Source organism: Chinchilla lanigera, unplaced genomic scaffold (genome assembly GCF_000276665.1).
Source record: "Chinchilla lanigera isolate Chin_1 unplaced genomic scaffold, ChiLan1.0 scaffold00136, whole genome shotgun sequence".
Classification (NCBI taxonomy): Eukaryota; Metazoa; Chordata; class Mammalia; order Rodentia; family Chinchillidae; genus Chinchilla; species Chinchilla lanigera.
In genome coordinates, this window is record NW_004955537.1 from 1,223,924 (window position 1) to 1,241,759 (window position 17,836).

Below are 17,836 nucleotides of genomic sequence, written 5' to 3' on the forward strand. Positions count from 1 at the left end.
CTGCTTCCACAAGGCGAGGCCCTGGGAGCTTCGGAGAATTAATTAGGCTGCATTCTTCTTCCTGGGCTCCTGGCGGGCCCGCACAAGGCCCCTTCTGAGCTGCCGAGGGCTCTTGGCTCTGATCCCTGGCAGGCCAAGGCGAGGCCTACACTCTGCTCTCCTCTGAGAGGGGCTGGGGCCCCCTATGAGCCAGAAGCCCTGGCCTGGGGAGGGCCAGTGATCAGCCAGCAGCTCCAGGCCAGCTCCTGTGCTGGCCCTCCCTCGCTCAGCAACCTTCACCAGCCCCCATCACTCAGTGTCCGATTCCTGGCCCTGTGTGCTCTTCCCAGCTGGGCCCTGGCTGCTCAGACCAGCCGCCTCTCCCAGGACTCCCCTGGCCAGTCACACTGGCATGGCTGCCTCAGCTGTGGGATGCACTGTCCCTCATCCGGAGACGTGCAAACCCCACCCACCCTTAACTGCTAACTGCCATCCCTCTGGCTCACAGCCCTCCCCACCTGCTGTCCTTTCTCTGCCTGGTTTCCCTGCCAGCCTGGAGGACTCGAAGGGCAGTGGCGTGGGGACCAGCAGGGCAAAGCATGATGGTAGGGGAATTTCCAGCACAGTGGGGCAACGGTTGCTGTCGGTGTCCTCTGCCTAGAGCACCACCCCAAGACAGGTGCCGGGGCTCACACTGCCCATTCCTCTCTGACCCTCCAGCCTTTCCCGGCTCCCCTCCCCTTACGTCATCCAGGGGTCTGAGGGTGGCTCCCTTCTTGGGAGGGAGTCTTTGGTTCACCTATGCTCTTCCTTCTGCCTGGAACCCTCTTTTTTTATCTTCTTCCTTCACTTAACCAACTCCCTCCAAGCGTGGCTTACCTGCCACTTCCTCCAGGAAAGCACCATGGTTGGCCCCTCCCCAGGGCTCCTTCTCAGTGTGATTTTCCCCTAGAAGTTAGAATACTGGGTTTTAAATTCTGGTTTAGACATAATCAAGCTGTGTGACTTTGAACAAGATGCTGAACCTCTCTGAGTCTCAGTTATCTTGTCTGCCAACATTATTTGTGTTTTTAAGAGACAGGTCTTGCTATGCTGCCCAGGCTGGTTTGATCTCCTGGGCTGAAGTGATTCTTTTGCCTTAGCCTCCCTGTATCAGTATCAGGGACTACAGATATGTACTGCCATGCCCAGCCTACCACTTACTTCATCTATGGGATGTGAATAAGAATGATATTATTGCTTGCTATACAAGGTTGCTATAAGGAACCAAGGAGGTAATAGGTGGAGAGCATGGAAAGCTCTCACTAAGCAGGAGCTCTTAAAGTGATCTTCCTATTCAGGTGTTTTCTTGAATGGTCCTCCTCTTGACCTGCAAGAGTCTGTCTCCCTCAGAAGCAATTAGTTATCACTGCTGCATGAATGGATGGCCATGTTCCAGGAATTTATGGCTTTAATAGGCAAATGATATCTGAGCTGACCCTGGACTCTATTAGGAGAAAGAAGGAGACAGAGGGGGAGAGAGAAAGAGTGGGGGGAGAGAATATTCTTGGGGCTCATTCTTTGGTGAGGGGTGTGCAGAGGTGGTCAAGAGCCCAGTCCAACCCCAGCGCTGGATGTGCTCCCGGCTGCCGGGTCTGGGACCCAGCTTCTTCCGCACATGTAACCTGGGTAAATCAGGGTCATGCTCTTTGGGACTGTCTCTGTCCGGGACTCCAATAGAAAGAAAAAGAACGTGACTCAAAGAGCCTTGGAAGGGACTTAAATATTGACTGAACAGCCAGGGAGAGGGGAGATTTTTGTTCCACACAACCCAAACTTTCTCCCCAGGGCTGCACCATACCAGGCAATGGCTCCTCGCACAGTTTTCTCTGCTCGGTCCTGGACTCTGGTCCCTCAGCCCCACTGTCCCTTGCCAGGTCCCCGCTGACTGGAATATGGTCTAGAAGCAGCCGCAGGCTTTGCACACACATGACCCTTGGCCCTGCAAATTATTTGTCCTGTGAACAGAGGTGGGGCTGGAGGAGGCCAGATGGGACCCTGCAATGTGGGCCCTGTTTCCCAGGACTGTAGACCTAAGGCCCTGGGTGTTGCCCTTGCCGGGACCTGCCTCCTCTCCCCTCTGATCATCACCACTGCTCAGTTTCTGAGGCCACCGACATCTGAACCCTGAACAGGCCGTGGAGCCTGTGCCAAGATCTGTGAGCGCCTGCTTTCCAGGGCCTCCTGCACACTCTTGCCAGGACCCTCACACCTGGGCCAGGTCTCCTTCCAGCTGCGGCCCTGAGGCTGCCATGCCAGGCCGGGGCTGGCTGCTTTTGGGCTTCCAAGGAGAAGAGACCACTTTGAACGGGATGCTTGGATGCCAGGGAGTGACACTTCCTCCCATGATCAGACTTAGCTGGAATGTGCGGGTGTGTTTTCATCCTGGGCTAGGGTGGGCAGGAAAGGGCTGGCCCAGCCCCACTGCAGCAGACCAGCATGGGCTGTGACTTTGTTTCCCTGGGTGCGTGACTCCTCACTTACTCTTAGCTCTCAGAACACATTTCCAAAGCCCAGCTTTGACCAGGTCCCCAGCTGCTCACAGACCTTTCATGGCTCCCTGTGGCCTACAAGAGAAAGCCCAGCTCCTCACCCTTTGAGGCTTCTCTGGCTTCATCTCTCACCATTCTTCTGGCTTCTGCTTTGGCCTTGTGGGCCTCCTCCAGAGGAAGCTCCTCTGCCACTCCTACTGTTATGCCCTTACTGCCCCTTCCCTAGCCTGGGATGCCTCCCTATTTTCTCTCTACTTATCTGAGCCATGCTCATGTTTTGAAGGGACAAGAGTGCCACCTTTGTGCAGGGTCCTTTCTCCACCCCAGCAAACCCCGGTCTCTCCCTCCCCGCAGGTTGCTTGGCTCTGTCCCTCTCCTATGTGTTATGTAATCACCACTGGCAGCCTGGCAGACAGCCTCTGCCTCTTTCCAGGCTCAGCCTGACACTATAACTTACCTGCTCAGTGATTGCACCAGCCCTGTGAGTTGCTTTCCATTTTCTAGATGAAAAATACTGAGGCTCAGAAAAGAAAGAGATTTGCTCAAGGGCAAGCTGTAGTGATGATCTATGAATTCAGTCCACAAATATTTATTATGCACAAACGTACTGCAGATTTTAGAGCCAGAAGAGCTGGCTTCCAATGCTGACACCATCACCGGCTTACTGTGTAGCCTGAGGAAAATCATTTGCCTCCTCTGTGCATCATTTTCCTCATCTGTAAGATGAGGGTAATAAAAGTACCTGCATCACAGGATTATTGTGAGGATAAAATGAGTTAATCTGATAAAGTACACAGCATGCCAGTGTACAGCAGGAGCTCAACACATGCTAACATGTTATTCTTTCAGGACTGGTTTTATGGACAAAGCAGGGTGAGAGGAGTATGTAAATAACTATCTGTTAGTCCATAAATATTTCCCAAGTGCTGGCTCAAGTCATAGCTTGCCATTTCAGGACAGGCTGGCCATGGGAAAAGGGCATGGCCTACTCACAGGAGTTGGTTAGGAAGAGGGGTTGTGGATCCAGGCAGCTGCCATCAGGAGTGGTCAGGTTGCAAGTTGTCCCTGGGACCCAGATAAGCTATGTCTTGGGTTCTAGTAGGACTCATTACCCCAGTGCTAGAGCCCTGGGCTTCTGGAGTCTGGGAAGAGTCAAACTCCAGCAGGACCCAGTCCAAGACCCAAGGAGAAGACAGTTCCAGACCACACACAGCCTTGGAACCCACATGGTACTCTTCCTCACCCGAGAGATTTGCTCGGGGCCTCCCAGTCAGCCCTGGTAGGGACAGGGCACCTGAACAGAAGTTGTTCTCCACACTTTCAAAGTCTCAGCTTTTTCCAGTATGCTCTTGGGGAAGGATTGGCCTCTGCTTTCTAGCCTGGTGGGAACATAAGTCCCAGAATCCTGATGTCATAGCTGCACATGACTGCGTAAGTGCATGGTAGGCAAAAGCCCAGAGAGGGCAGGTTGGTAACCAAAGTAGCCTAGCAAAGGGGAGAGCAGAATGTGGGGCTCCAGCCGCCAACCCGGGGCCTTTTCCTCCCCTTTCTGTGTCCTTCTAACATCCTGGTGGCCTTTTCTTGAGAGGAGCCTCCCACTTCTGTTCAGTGCAGGCAAAACACCAGAATACCACTTCTCTGTTTATTACAAACACATGCTCAGGTAAATAATCAAGGATCTAAAAAAATACATTAAAATAAATAATTGAGATTCTCAAAGGCCTTAGCACAAATAAGTTATATACAGATGTATGAAGCAGAACAGGCTCTTCTCACCAACAAGGTCCCAAGGGCAGGAGGGCGCAAGGAAGGGAAGGGGCAGTTAGAGAGGGCAGATGGGAACCAGCCAGGACACCTGGGGCTGGCCAGCCTCCAGGACTGGCTTAGAAATGAGCATGCCCTGCTATGTGGTGGCTCTTGTATTGTAGCTCAGCAGACCAGACAATCCTCAGGACAGGGCCTCCAAGTTCACCATTGCTCCACGCAGTTCCTTCTGGCAGGGCTGTGGCCAGTAGCCAGCACCAGGGTCTGCCCCGCCACTCGGGAACTGAAAGCTCTCCTGGGCAGTGAGATGGCATGGAGCTGCTCTGAGCAAGGCTCCCTCCACAGGGATTGGAGGCCAGAGCTTGTGCCAATCCCAGCAAATGGATCTGGGTGGCTAGGCCAGGAGACAGGCAGATGGTCTCCCATGAGCTGCCCGTCTCCTCCCATCGCAAGGCAGGTGGGCTTCTTTCTCAGTACTCCTGCAACTCATGGAGCTATCTTTTCCTCCTCCTGGAGTGTGCAGGCCTGGACTCTCTTGTTGCCTCCTGCTGTCGCCTAGCAAAGTGGATCTTGGCGGTAGAAATGTCCCTGGAGATGGAGAAGGATCAACTGAGTACCTCAGGAGATACAGACCGCCCAGGAGCTCCCAGGGGAGGAAGGGGTGATGGGGCCTCGGACTGTCTTGGGTCAGAGGGTGGCCACAGCCTGAAAGCAAGGTCTTCATGTAAGGAGCAGACCAGCCCAGGTCTAGAAGCTGCCCAGGGGGACTTTGAGAGAGCTGACGTTTAAGACCAAAAGCTGCCACAATGACTGGACGACCGAGACAGCCCACGTGGCATCCATCACCTGCCCTTCCTCTTCACACCTTGCACAAGTGTCCACGTCCCCCTCGCCAGACTACACCTGCTCACATCTGCCCAGTCCTCAGATGGCTCAGCCCAGACACGCTGAACCCAGCCGAGCACCTGGCCGTGACTCGGGCAATATCCAAGCACCCCATTCCTGGGTAGAAGGGTACAGGCCTGGGAGTTAAAGGCTGGCTTTGGCCCCTACCTATTGGAACGTGAGTAGGGACACAACCTCTCTGAGACCGTTTCTCAGGCTATGAAATACAAAACAGGCCTGAACCGCAGTGCAGACAAGCACACAGTTGGCAGAGCTAGCTCTCTATACACTCTAAGTGCTGTGCACCTGCAGAGTCAGCCTGACCTCTTCTACCCTCAGACAGTTCTGTGTATGTACCTGGGGTGGGTCCTGCCCATCCCACTATCCTGTCTTTTCTTCCCAAAGATGGGAACCCCTGAGGAGCACACTGGGCCCCAGCACTGTCCAGCCCTAAGGAGCGCTAGAGACAGAGGCTGGATGGTGAAGACGCCTGGCGCTCTCGGCGGTGGGGGGGGCAGGCCTGCTCAGCATGCTTCCTGGACTTCAACATAGTTCACCGCACAACCACCTTGTGGGACCAATGCTGCTGTTTCCCTGCTTCAAAATAGGGACCTGAAGTACAGCCGGAGGTCCCACAGCATGTTTGCAGCAGGGCTAGGTTCACATCAGTCCGTCCCTGCTCCCAAAGCTTCATCCTGGGCCACTCTGCTACAAGGCCAGGCTGGGGCTTCAGTTCTTAAGACTGATTGGACAAATATCTTGTTTTGTGGTTTTTTTTTTTTTTTGGTTTTTCTCTGGTACCAGGAACCGAACTCACGACCTTGCGCTTGCCAGGCAGGCGCTTTGCCGCTGAGCTAAATCCCCAGCCCCGACTGGACAAATATCTATAGGCATTTCCGGTGCCAAGCCTTGAGATGAGCCACAGCAAGGCCACCAGGGAAGATTTCCGGTCTGGGGAGTGAGGAGGGAGCAGGCCGGGCAGTTGGCCCCTGTGAGCCCGAGCTCCAGGGAGGTGCTTGATTCAGTAGAGCCTGAATGAACAACTGTGGTCCTTCCCTCAAGCCCTCTAAAAGAGTGAACAAACAAGTCCAGAGCTAAGTAAGAGCATAGTCGTTACAAGCATAGACTCTGGAGTCACTCAGGTGCCATGAACGTTGTATGACTTTGAGCAAGTGGCTTTGCCTCTCTGAGCCTCAATTCTCTTGGAAGGACCATGAAGACCCCTTCCGGTCTGACATGGAGAATAAAGCAAATGTGCAAGGTATACAGGAAGTGCTCAATCAGTGCAGGTGCCTCTCACCTCAGCCTCTGGAGGAGCACACCATCTGTGGTCTGCGTCTTGCCAGTCTGTAACACAGCTGCGGGGGGCTGGTTGCTCGGGACTGTCACAGCTTCAGCCCTGAATAAATGGCAATAGGGCCCAAGTAAGGGGTTGTCCGGGCCCTGGAGCCACCTGGCTGCAGGCCCAGCCCAGCCCCTACCCTACCCCACCCACCCTTGGGAGCAGATCCATTTTCACCCCGTGCACCTGGCACCCTTCCTCTCCCGGGCAGGGTGGGGACTGAGGAAAGCTGAGCTACCGGGAATGTGTTCTTAGCCTCCAAAAGAGGCGGCTGAGCGGCTGGTCTTCCCAGAATCCAGCCAGCTGCAGCTGCGGGGAAACTGAGGCAAGAGTGGAGCCACGGCTTGAGGCCCACATAGGGTGTTTCTTGTAAATGAGCGTGGGAACTGGAGCTTGGGACTTGGGAAGCCAGCTCCAGCTTTCACGCTGAGCCCAAGTGAAGGAGGGAAGAAACAGAATCTCCACCTCTTCCACAGATGGGAACCAGAGGCCCAGGAAGTGAGGAGGCTCAGTGAGGCTCCCCTCCCCTTGCCCCAGCAGGGGGTCATAGCTTCCCAACTCCACAAGTGAGTTTTCCTTTGTGTGAGCTTGGAAGTTCCCAAGTGTCGGGCTGGAATCCAAAGCTGAGTGGGAGCTAGACCCGAGTCCTGCACCCTCCCTGGGCCTGGGCTGCCTAGTTTCCCCTCAGGAGCACCCATCCTGCCCAGGAATGAGGGTGTGAGTGTTCCTGGAGGTCCCAGTACTGGCAGAGGGAGGCACTCAGGGGTGCTGAGTCCCTTAGGCAGGAATAGGCCTGTGGTCCAGAGCCATCTATGGGCCTGAGGACACTGCCTGCTCCCAATGAGCTCTTCTGCTGACCTCCCAGACATACCGCTCCCAGGATGGGCTCAGCCTAGCAGCCCCTCTGACCCCTGCAAGCTGGGTGTCCTCCTACCTGGGTCTTCGATGGCAAAAGGTGGCACAGACAGGATCCCTGGAGCTGGAGCACTCGCAGCGCTTTGGCAGGGAGCGGCGCCGGCGTCTTGGCGGGTTTCCCAGGCCGTAAGGAGCTGTCTGTCTGTGGGCAGGCAGCCAGCAAGGTAGTGGTGTGGGGCGGCGGGGGGAGACAGAGAGAGAGACAGAAACACGGAAAGAGACAGAGACACAGAGACATACAGAGAGATACAGACACAGACACAGAGAGACAGAGACACAGAGATGCAGAGGCAGAGAGAGACAGAGAGACAAAGGCAGAGAGAGACAGAGTGTGAGAGGAAGGAAGAGAGAAAGAGAAGGAGAGGATTAGCTAAACCATGGCCATTGGAGAGCAGGGACTGCCCTTGCTGCGTACTGAGACAGACAGCCAATCATGCCACCAGAATGTCAGTAAATGGTGACCAGCCTCTGGCCTCAAAAAGTCCCACCACCAAAGTCAAAAGTCCTGCCACAAGTGCCTGGGTCGACCTGGACAATTCCCTGCCCCTCCCTGGCTCTGGGCACTGGCTCAGCAGGGGCTCAGGGAATGCTCCCAGCGTGGCGAGGAAGGGGTAGGATTTGCATGGTCCCACCAGTATCCAGGAACTGGGATGTCTTCCCAGCCCTCGTCCCCTCCTAGATAGGAAGTTCAGCCCATGCAACCAGGCTGGTCCCCTTGTTCTCAGAGTCTGCCATCTACCTTGGAGGAAGGGAAGAGCCTCTGTCTCATAGAAGCGACCACAAAGGCTCATGGCAGAGCTGCCCTACCTGGGCACCTCTTGCCTGGAGGAGTGGTCAACATGTCTTAGAGCTCTAACTTAAAAATGGTTTGTGCCTGAACACGTGTGTGTGTGTGTGTGTGTGTGTGTGTGTGTGTGTGTGTTTGGTTAATTTCAGATTTAATCTGACAAGATGGCCAGGGACAAGGCAAGGTCCCCAAGGCAAGTCAGACCAGCGCCTTTGAGTGACAGAGCTAATTTTAGACGGTGTAGTGGAGTTGTGGTGACTCCAGGTAGACCCAGCACGCAGGGACTGGCAGAGTTCCCGCCCTGAGAGTGTTTGGATGCAGATTAGCTCCATACATGCTTACGTGCTGGCTTTCTCTTGCCTTATGCAATTTGGGAAAGGAAATACATTCTCTCTCTCTCTCTCTCTTTCTCTCTCTCTCGCTTGCTCTCTCTCTCTCTCAGTTTGAGGTATGCAGAGACCCGGAGGCAGCACGGGTGCAGGCAGAGAAGATAGCACCTGGCTCCTGCCAGGGCTCAGCTGGGTAACCCAGGGCAAGCTCCTCATCAGTCACTTGGGGACGACCTGCTTCATGGGGAGGCTGGGAGCACAGGGGATGATATGCACATGCAGCACTTGGCCCAGAGCCTGGCACAGTCAAAACACGGGTGTGCTCATTAATCGTATTAGTCTTTCCCGAGGCACCTTGGCCCAGCTGGCGTGTGCCCTGACATCCACAGGCCTAGGATGGAGCGACCACTTTTCTGTGTGATCCATCTTAGGGAAGTCACCAATTACTTTAAGCCTCAGAACCCTGATCTGGAAAGTGAAGGCAGCACTTTCTTACCAGACCATTGTGAATACTATATTCGCAGGAAGCAGCCCTCTAACTGGCAGCTCCCATGAGAGTCGAAGCAATAACTAATCACTATTGCTGTTAGCCCAATGTCTCCATCTGCAGGCCCTGGACTGGACCAGAGGCTCCCCAGCAAACCAGTAGCCTTTCCACTGCCCCCACCCTTGTAGCTCCCATCTGGCCCCACGGATGCTCACCCAGGAGTGTTTACCCAGATGATGTCCAGGTGGCAGAAGTAGACACATTCCTTGTCAAGCCAGGAGCTGCAGGAGCAACGGCGGAACCTCAGGTGGGTGCCCCGGGCCCTGGATGAGAGCCCCGGCTGCTTCAGGGTGGCGGTAGCCTGGCCCTTCCCTGCATGCACAGGAAGGAGAGAGAGGCGGAGAGGTGGTCAGGTCCCCCAGCTGGTCAGGGGTAGGGGACCTGCCAGGCTCCTCCTCCTGCAGGATTGAGGAAGTTGGCACTCTCACTGCTCAGGAGCTCTGGGCCAGCCCGGGGAAGCCCTGCGGCCCCATGGGAAGGGCCAGCGGCCGCCCTGAGCCTGTGGCACCTGTGCATTTGCACAGCACCCACCACAGCCGCACCAGCTCCCACTGGTCCTCCTCAACGGACCGTACTGATGGGAGGACCCAGAGGTTGGAGCAGCAGGTGAGGCCAGGGCAGCTCACCTTCATGCAGGACCACGAGCAGAGCTAGAGCGATGGAGCACCAGGCCGCGAGCGTGGAGACCATAGCGGTGATACAGCGCAGTGCTGGACCTGAGCAGGGAGTGCCTGTTGCCAGTGTCCCGCTGCTAAGCCGAGCTGGTAGCTCATTGCCTCCGTGCCCTGGCTGCCTCTTATAACACCAGGCACTGTGCCCCGCCCCTGCTGGTCCACCCCACCCGCCTGGCTGCACCTTGGGCCCTGAGCCAGGGACACCGCCTCCTCCCTGGTGCCTGGCCCGCCCTAGACTCTGCGGGGAGGGGGGAGGGGGAAGTCTTCGCTCCTCCCTCTGTGCCAGAAGCACCTCTGGGAGTCCTGAGGCTCTTCTGCAGCCTCCAGGGAACTCTCCCATCCCTGTTTCCCCAAGACACCCCCAAATTTTCCCAGGCCCCCTCTCCCACTCTCCTGGTGCTGCTCCACAGGCCTAGTCAGGAGCTGAGTTCCAGGGGAAGGCCTCATGAGCAAAGCCTCCACCTCTCCTTCACAGAGATTCCTCCTGCCTGGTCAATGCCAGCCAGGCTGAGGATGCCCCTGTGCTGTGTGGGTGGTGAAAGGCCCATTCAAGGCTATGCAGCCTTGGGCGAGTCAGAGCCCTCTCTGGGCCTGCTTCCCTCAGTGAAGGACACAGCTCACACCTAACCTCTGACCAGCCTGGGGCTGTCTCATGCTCATTTTCCCCAGGAAGTGCTGCCCACCCGCTCCTCTTCCACCACCTCAGGGCCCAGAGCAGGGCTTCTGGTCTCTTCTGGAAGCTATTTAGCGGTGCAGCTATGGCCAAGGAGATCCACCCTGGTCCTCAGGTTCCCTACCTGCAAAAAGGCCAAAAGAGAATGTTTCCTGTGCTGTGTGGCTCACAGCCTCCCTTGAGACAAAGGAGGCTCCAGAGTACTTTCTAGAAAGATGCCTCTGTGAGTCTCCCACTTGGGACAGGCCACTTGGCTCACTGCAGTGGCTGCTTCATGCAAAAGAGGGAGGCGGCAACCAAAGGCAAGGCAGGGGGAGGGCACTTGCTGGGGATTGACATTCCAGTCCTGGTCATTGTGTTGGTCCAGAAGCCCTGCTGGAGACAAACGGATGCACGGACACTGAGCTGAGCAGCCTGGGGAGCTGGCAGACTCTCTGCGCCTGCCAGGCCTGGCTCAGAGTCCATCTCTAAGGTGTCTTTTAGGAGATTTCTTCTCTAGGCTGACAGGGAAGATCTTCTCTTTTCCCAGAATTCCCAGGACTGCCTGACTCCTGACATTGGGCCTATCCCCTGGCACTCCTGAGGCCCACTGTGGCCCTGTGCACAGTAGGAGGGCTGCCGTGCTCCCTGTGGGAGTGGGATGAATCACAACAGGTCTGCTTTTAATGGTGGGGCCAGGCACCAAGTTTTTCCTTCCTATATTCAGCATCTTCAGTTTCCATAGTAGGTATTCATGAAGGAAAGCAGGTGACTACAAGGGACGGGTAATTATGCTTCTTCCCAGGGTGCACCCGAGGGCATGTGTGTATGTGTGAGCCTGGTAACCTGGGGCCAAACCCACAGGGGACCAGCTTCATCCTCATCCTCCTCCTTCCCTCACGGTGAGGCCAGACACAGTGGGAATGAGAATAAACACTTGCTGAGCACCTACTGTGTGCTCAGCACACCTTCGACTGCTCCTCGTGGCCACCCAGAAGGCAGCCCTGACCATCCGGTGTCAGTCACGCCTGCCCTCCAGGAGGCTCAGAGAGGAGCAGAGCCACACAAGCATGCAGCTGGCACATGCTGAGCCACCCTAAGAGCCTGATCTTGGTCTCTCAGGCAAACCGCAAGAGACTCCCCCTGTGGGGCACACTGCCCTCTCCCATGTTGTGCTTCTCTAAGAATTCAGAAGAACATTTCTGGAATGAGGTGAGCAATGCTCCCAGTCATTTCTATTAGGGGGGATGAATACAGACGTAAGCAGGGCTGGAGGGGGGAGATGCAAACTACTGAGGCGGAAAAAAAAGAAAGCAGCAAAAGCAGGGCCTGGGGAGAAGGAGGGGGTCAGGGTGGAGAGGAAAACAAACGGAGGCAGATAAAGACAAGCAGGGAGAGAGCCCGAGAACAAGGAAGCAGAGCACAGCTTGAGCGCGAGAGAGACCTCGGATTGGAGAAAGTAAAAGAGAAAGACCATAGGGAGTCAGAGGCACGGTTCTAACGTGTCTAATCTTTACACAGATGCAAAACGCCTGCCTGGGACAATAGGGAACCAGAGGCTGTGAGTCTGGGGAACATAATAGAAGAATTAAACAGGCCAGAGACAGGATCCCTCCCTGGCAGGAAAGGAGGATGACGACAGGGCAGAGGCTGCTGCCCAGGCCGTGCAGGGTCAGCAGAGGAGCCACACACAGGGCCCAGCTCCGGTTTCCGCCCTTCCGCACGCTGGGCTCCAGCTGGGCGAGGAGGGCTCCTGTGAAATGGAGAGGCCTCCCCAGGAACCTGAGCGAGCAGGGTCTCGGGGTGAAGCCCTTCCTGGAACAGCGCTACCCCGCTGTTGGTTTCCAGGTAGAGAAAATTAAGCTGAGTTAAAAATAGCCAGCCCAGCGCCCTGGATCTCTTAGCTTGGGCCCCTTCTTGTTGGGCCTGTACACTCTCCTTGTGCCTTCTAGGTGGCCTGGCTGCATGTCCCTGCCATTGCTCTCTGGCCTGTCCCTCTGACCCCACTGTTCCAGCCCCCACAACTGGCCCAACTGCCTGCCCTGCTGCACCCAAACCCCTGTTACCTGCCTGTGTTTCTTTATTTTTTTGGTCTTTTCCGGTACCAGGAAACAAACTCACGACCTTGCACTTGCCGGGCAGGTGCTGTGCCACTGAGCTAAATCCCCAGCCCCAGCCTGTGTTTCTAAAGGCTGCAGAGAGGGCACAGAATCACCAAAGGTGATCCTGTCAGAATTTGTCAGAATTCAGAGGCAACTGTTTCACACACAAATGAGGACTCCTGGGTCTGGCACCAGCCAAGTTTGAGAAAGAGAGACTTATGGGGAGGAAAGATTGGCAGAAGAGGGCAGGTGAAGTGTGTTTTTTGGGCAAGATGCTAGGAACTGCCTTGTAGAAGTCCCCTCTGGTCTTCACTCCTGTGCAGTAGGTAACTGGGGCCCTAGGGGAGGCTCGACTTGCTCAAGACAGAAATAGGGCTGGGCACCTTCTCTCAGTTCCTAATCTAGCTCCACCCTTTCCACACACCAGTGGGAGACTCTTCCAGGGCCCAGCTGTGCTGGGATCCTGGATCCCTTTGGGAAAAGATATCAGAGGGATCCCACTGGCAGAAAGGCCAGGGCATTGGGATGAGTCTGGGCTATCTCTCTGTGCACCCCAAAGCTCCCTTTGTGATTCTTGCACTAAGGGGAAAGATGGTACCATCAAGCAGCCATCTACCAGCCATAAATACTATGCAGGTGCCTACTGCTGCTGGCGAAGCCCTGGACCAGGACGCATGGTCCCAGCTCTTCTGCTGTGAGTGTGTGGCCCTGGGCAAGTCTTGTCTTTTCCCTGGCCTCAGTCATCCTGCCTTCCCACTGATGGTAAAGGTGATTTCAGCTCTGCCTGTGGCATTGGAACCCGACTGGCTGCATGCTCTCGCTCTCAGTTTGGGGTCTTTTGCTCTCTTACCTCTGAAAACCAGTCATTTCCCCATGGGCTCCTAGCCTTGCCAGCATTCAGGAAGTTCTGCTTGCAGCCCTGATGGAAGGGACACAGTGTCTCGGTTGTAGGCACATACCATGCCTACGACTTAGCAGAGGGAGGAGCTGGGAAGAGAGGTTGGGAGCTTGTGGGCAATGATAGACTAGGAAGGCACTGACCTTGGAGCCGGCCTGGGCTGGGGGCTTAGGGACTTGCAGTAGGGGTCAGATGTTTGATCACTACCTGTCCTCACAGCTACAGGTTGGGCTGCTCCTCTTTGTGTCGAGGGGCCACTCGTTCTCTTTCTGGTGAGAGGTCTGGGCCTCCTGCCGTCAGCCACAGCTCACCCTGAGCCCACAAGGCCTGCCACCACCCACATTATCATCCTCACGCTGAGCCTCTGCAAGGGCGGCCTCAGCCCTGTGGGTTGGCTCCCTGATCCTCATGGCCTCTTCGAAGGACATCTCATGTTGGTTCTCCCCCTCCCTCCACCTCGGCCCATTTGGGAAGATTTATATTTCCCACATAAATTGTACTTTAAAGGAATAATTCATGTGCTTTGTTTGTGATTAATCTAAGAATAATCAGAACAGGGTCATCGAGGCCCACGGAAATGTTGGAATTTTAGCTGAAAACAGATGTTAAGTCAAAGCACCCAGGGCAAATGGCCATGTGAGTCTTGGACATTTTGAAATAGGAAAATCAACTTAGGGACTCAGCATTTTGGATGGATGTCTTTCGACTCCAAGGTTTTGAGGTCTCTCTTGGTGTTAAGGGCCTGGATCTCCTCTGAGACTTTTAAGAGTAGAGGGTATGTGAGCCTTTATTGAGTACTTATTATATTCCAAGCCCTGTGCTAGGTGACTTACATGCATTATTGGCTTATTAAATGTCACAACATATCCACGGCATGAGTACTGTAATTAGTACCTATGAAAACCAAGGCTCAGAGAGGCTAAATGACTTGCCCAATGTCAGACAGCTAGGAAGTGGCAGGGCCAGGATTAGAGAGCAGGCCTGAGCCCTGTGTATCCCCAATATGCTTTCCTGATTCCTCAGCCTTTAGCGAGCCCTCCACAGCAGCTCTTCTCCAAGGACACCTCCCTGCTTGAACCAGGCAGAGTTCCATAGACCTTTGGAAAGTCCAGGAGCCCAGAAGCAGAGGCCAGTCTCTTTTTCTGTGTCCCTGAACACAAAACACAGCATGTGGCCCGTGCCCAAGAAGGCTAAGGTTTGGCCACAACACTTACACTGGCATCGACGGTCTGTTCTTATTTCACTGGATCCCCAAACCAATCTGGAGGCTGGGCTCATAATTCTCATCACAGATGAAGCCCCAAAGGATGCAACTTACTCACATAATGACACACAAGGCAGGACTGGGACTTTTCCTGTTATATTCATGTACGGTGGGACCAACAGCTTTACACCCTGACTATACAGTCATTCTCCATCTGTCTACCTGCTCATCCATCCATCCTCTATCTACTGTTATCTAACCTTTTATGCATCCTCCTATCCATATGGCTACCCAACTGGCCTCTGATCTGCCCATCCTTCTTCATAAGAGATGAGATGAGAGAGATCAGAAGGACCAAGGCTTGAAGAGCTTTGCCTAGCAAGTTATGCTCTTCCTAGAGACATTATCTGGCTGTTTCCTAGGGAGAGGTCTACCCCTCCACCAGATGATGAGCTCATTGATGCACAGTCTTCTCTGGGATCCCCAGTCCAGCACCTGGGCACGGGTCCATGTCCAAGGCAGGGGAGAAGTGGAGCACAACAGAATGGCTTCTCACCAGACAAAGCCTGTGTCTTGGCATAGATACTCCTTCTGTTGAGGGGGCCCAGGTTCTTTTTTCTGTCTGATATCAACTTTAAAAGTAGTGAAGATCTGACATAATCTTTAAGAAAAATATCAGACAGGAATCCAGAAATGGAAAGCCATTGGCTCTATATCCAGATGAAGAACCCAGGCTTGAGAAGGAGAACTAGCCACCAGAGGTCCCCTGCTAGGCCTGGATATTAGAGACCCACGGTTCTGGACAACTTTTTGAGGTCTAGCCCCCTGTACTTAGAGGGTCTGGAACCCTGGTCTTCCCCTCCATCCCATCACCACCACCAGCCAAGACATGCAGTAGTTTTCAGCCACACCTACTCTGTTGCCTAGAACCCATGTTTTTCGAGGCGCACCCAGAGCCCCACTAGCAGGCCGCCTTTCCCCTCTGGGAAGGAGTGAGGCACTAGGAGGCCGGGCCACATAGAAGTACAGCGCTTCATTCTAGAATTCTGTGTCAGCTAAAAATAAGTGTTTAGTGCATCACCAGGAGAACTGGATGCCCAGCAGGCAGGCAAAGCTGGAGTTCCCATTATGATATTAGGCATTCCTGAGAAGAGGCGTGCCTGGGATACCTCCTTGCCTAAGGGCCTTGGCCTTCCCGCCCATAAGTGACCCAGGAGAGACACAGCTGGACTCTGGCAGGTGGGGCAGTCAGGAGCTGAAGCTACTGCCTGGGGCGGGCTTAGGGTGTGGGGGTGAGTCAGCCACCAGCCCACCTCTGGAACCTCTGAGGCTGCTAGTTCAAAGCCCTGTGACTCAGGCTCAAATCCCCTCACATCCCTCAACCTGGTACAGATGAGGGCTTAGCACCGGACTAGGCCAGAGATAGAGCAGATTTGGGTAGGCCAGTCTGATTCTATTGTTTATCGGCCATGTGACCAAGGGCACACCATAACTGAACCTTCCTAAGTGTCAGAAGTCACATCTGTAAAAGTCATCTAAAGGGAAAAAAATCCCACCTGACAGCTGCTGGGGAGCTTTGGGGGCAGAGCAATGGAAGCTTTGGTGCAGGAAGTTTCTTTTGTCCAACCCAAGCCTTCTCATCCTTGCTGTGGGCTGTGGTGGAATGCATGTGGGCCTCCTGGTGTGCATGCACTCCTAGAAGGGAGTAATATGTATGTCTCTCTGCTCCTCTCTCTCTCTCTCTCTCTCTCTCTCTCTCTTTCTCTCTCTCTCTGTGTGTGTGTGTGTGTGTGTGTATGTGTGTATTGGGTATTACTGGAGTTGAACCATCTTTATATCAAGGACCAGAGCCCCATGAGTGGTTTCTCCCTTGTTCTGGGTTACCCAGTTCTTCTAAGACAAGCAGTCACCCTGGCTGGCTTTGGTCACCCACATTTGCTTTGGCACAGTATACAGAGTCACACTGGACAAGAAACATTTTGAGATTTGTGAGCCATTTTCCTATAAAAACTAGACCTCAGCTGGAACTCTGGTCAGGACACAGCCTGGCATCAGGGTGAAGGGTCTCCCCAGGGTCAAATGCCCATGCTAACATCAGGCCTGCTTGGGATCTGATGCTGAGCTATCTTTCCAGTCTCATCCTCTCAGATCTGACCTGGGTGCTTGAGGCTTTAACCCCACCAGACCATGGGGCCGGCCATCCCTGAATACAGAGCTGTCTTTTTTGTCTCCGTGCATCTGTGCACGTGACTCTTCTCATCCTTTCTGATCCTACTTGATTTATTTTGCTGGTCCTTCAGTCACAAATAATATCTCCCCCAGGAAGTTTCCTAACTCCAGGCCAAACATGAGGTGTACCCACTTCTGAGCACCCACATAGGTCTCCTTACAGCCCCACTGCCCGGCCTTATCTCGTGGCTTGTTGAGGGCAAGCTGGTGGCTGAGGGCTCTCATTTTGGTATTAGACTGAACTAGGTTTGGCTCTAAGACTCACTTCTCATGGCACACGCCCTTTGCTCTTTCTTCAGATCCCAATATCCCCCTCTGTAAAGTGCCCACAGTCATGCCAACATGTCCCTGGTGAGGACTGCATGTGAAAGAGCTAGATCAGTGGTAGCCAGGGTCATTACTAATTATACCTAATGACAGAGCATGGTCATCATCTTGTCCTTACTGAATCTTTATGGCAATAACCCCTGAGGTATAGCAATTCACCCCTGTTCAGATTTTGAGAGGCTGAGGAGCTTGTCCCGGAATGTTGGGGGTTTAGCCAAGCATATATGACTCCAGAATTGGTGCTGCTCCAGTCTTCCTGCCCTTAATCACCCACGCGACCTCCCCTAAACCCTCTTTCCTCCTCTGAACCATATGCTCAATACACATGAAACGGGAGGTCACTGAAGTTCATCTCCTGGGGCCTGTGTTCCTCAGCCGTCCCTATGCAGTCTGCTGGGCGTCTCAGTTTTGGGAGCTACCTCTTAAGCATCATCAGGCAACACAAAGGATTCATGGCGGAAGGCCAGGCAGCTCTGCATTTCTGGTCTATGTTCCAAGGAAAATACTAATAGCAGGTGCAGCTCTGTTGCCAGTGAGTTTGGGAAACCAGGTGTCTGGGTTTGCTTGAACCTTTAGTGGGCAGAGGAGTGCTATGTGTTGCTCAGAGAGCCACCTTCTCTGCAGCTGGGGAGTGAGGGTATCCTGGGCCCTGGGAGGCATGGAGCCACAGA

The 17,836-nt window shown here is 54.3% G+C and overlaps 1 protein-coding gene across 1 annotated transcript; it reads right to left on the reverse strand.

Annotated features, from left to right (window-relative positions):
- Nucleotides 1-4,138: 4,138 nt before the first annotated feature.
- Edn2 (endothelin 2) lies at nucleotides 4,139-9,861 on the reverse strand. The gene is made up of 5 exons (XM_005410587.2): nucleotides 9,706-9,861; nucleotides 9,235-9,391; nucleotides 7,436-7,558; nucleotides 6,460-6,558; nucleotides 4,139-4,862 (listed from the first exon to the last, which is right to left on the reverse strand). The coding sequence occupies exons 1-5, from the start codon at nucleotides 9,767-9,769 to the stop codon at nucleotides 4,769-4,771; spliced, it is 537 nt and encodes a 178-aa protein (XP_005410644.1). The 5' UTR covers nucleotides 9,770-9,861; the 3' UTR covers nucleotides 4,139-4,768.
- Nucleotides 9,862-17,836: the final 7,975 nt, after the last annotated feature.

What these genes read in the sequence shown, in the direction of transcription:
- Edn2 (XM_005410587.2), bottom strand. Translation starts at nt 9,769, where the DNA reads ATGGTCTCCACGCTCGCGGCCTGGTGCTCCATCGCTCTAGCTCTGCTC. An exon ending in ATCTGGGTAAACACTCCTGG is followed by an intron (nt 7,559 to 9,234) that starts GTGAGCATCCGT and finishes GCCTGCCCACAG; the next exon opens with ACAGACAGCTCCTTACGGCC. An exon ending in TTTTGCCATCGAAGACCCAG is followed by an intron (nt 6,559 to 7,435) that starts GTAGGAGGACAC and finishes CCATTTATTCAG; the next exon opens with GGCTGAAGCTGTGACAGTCC.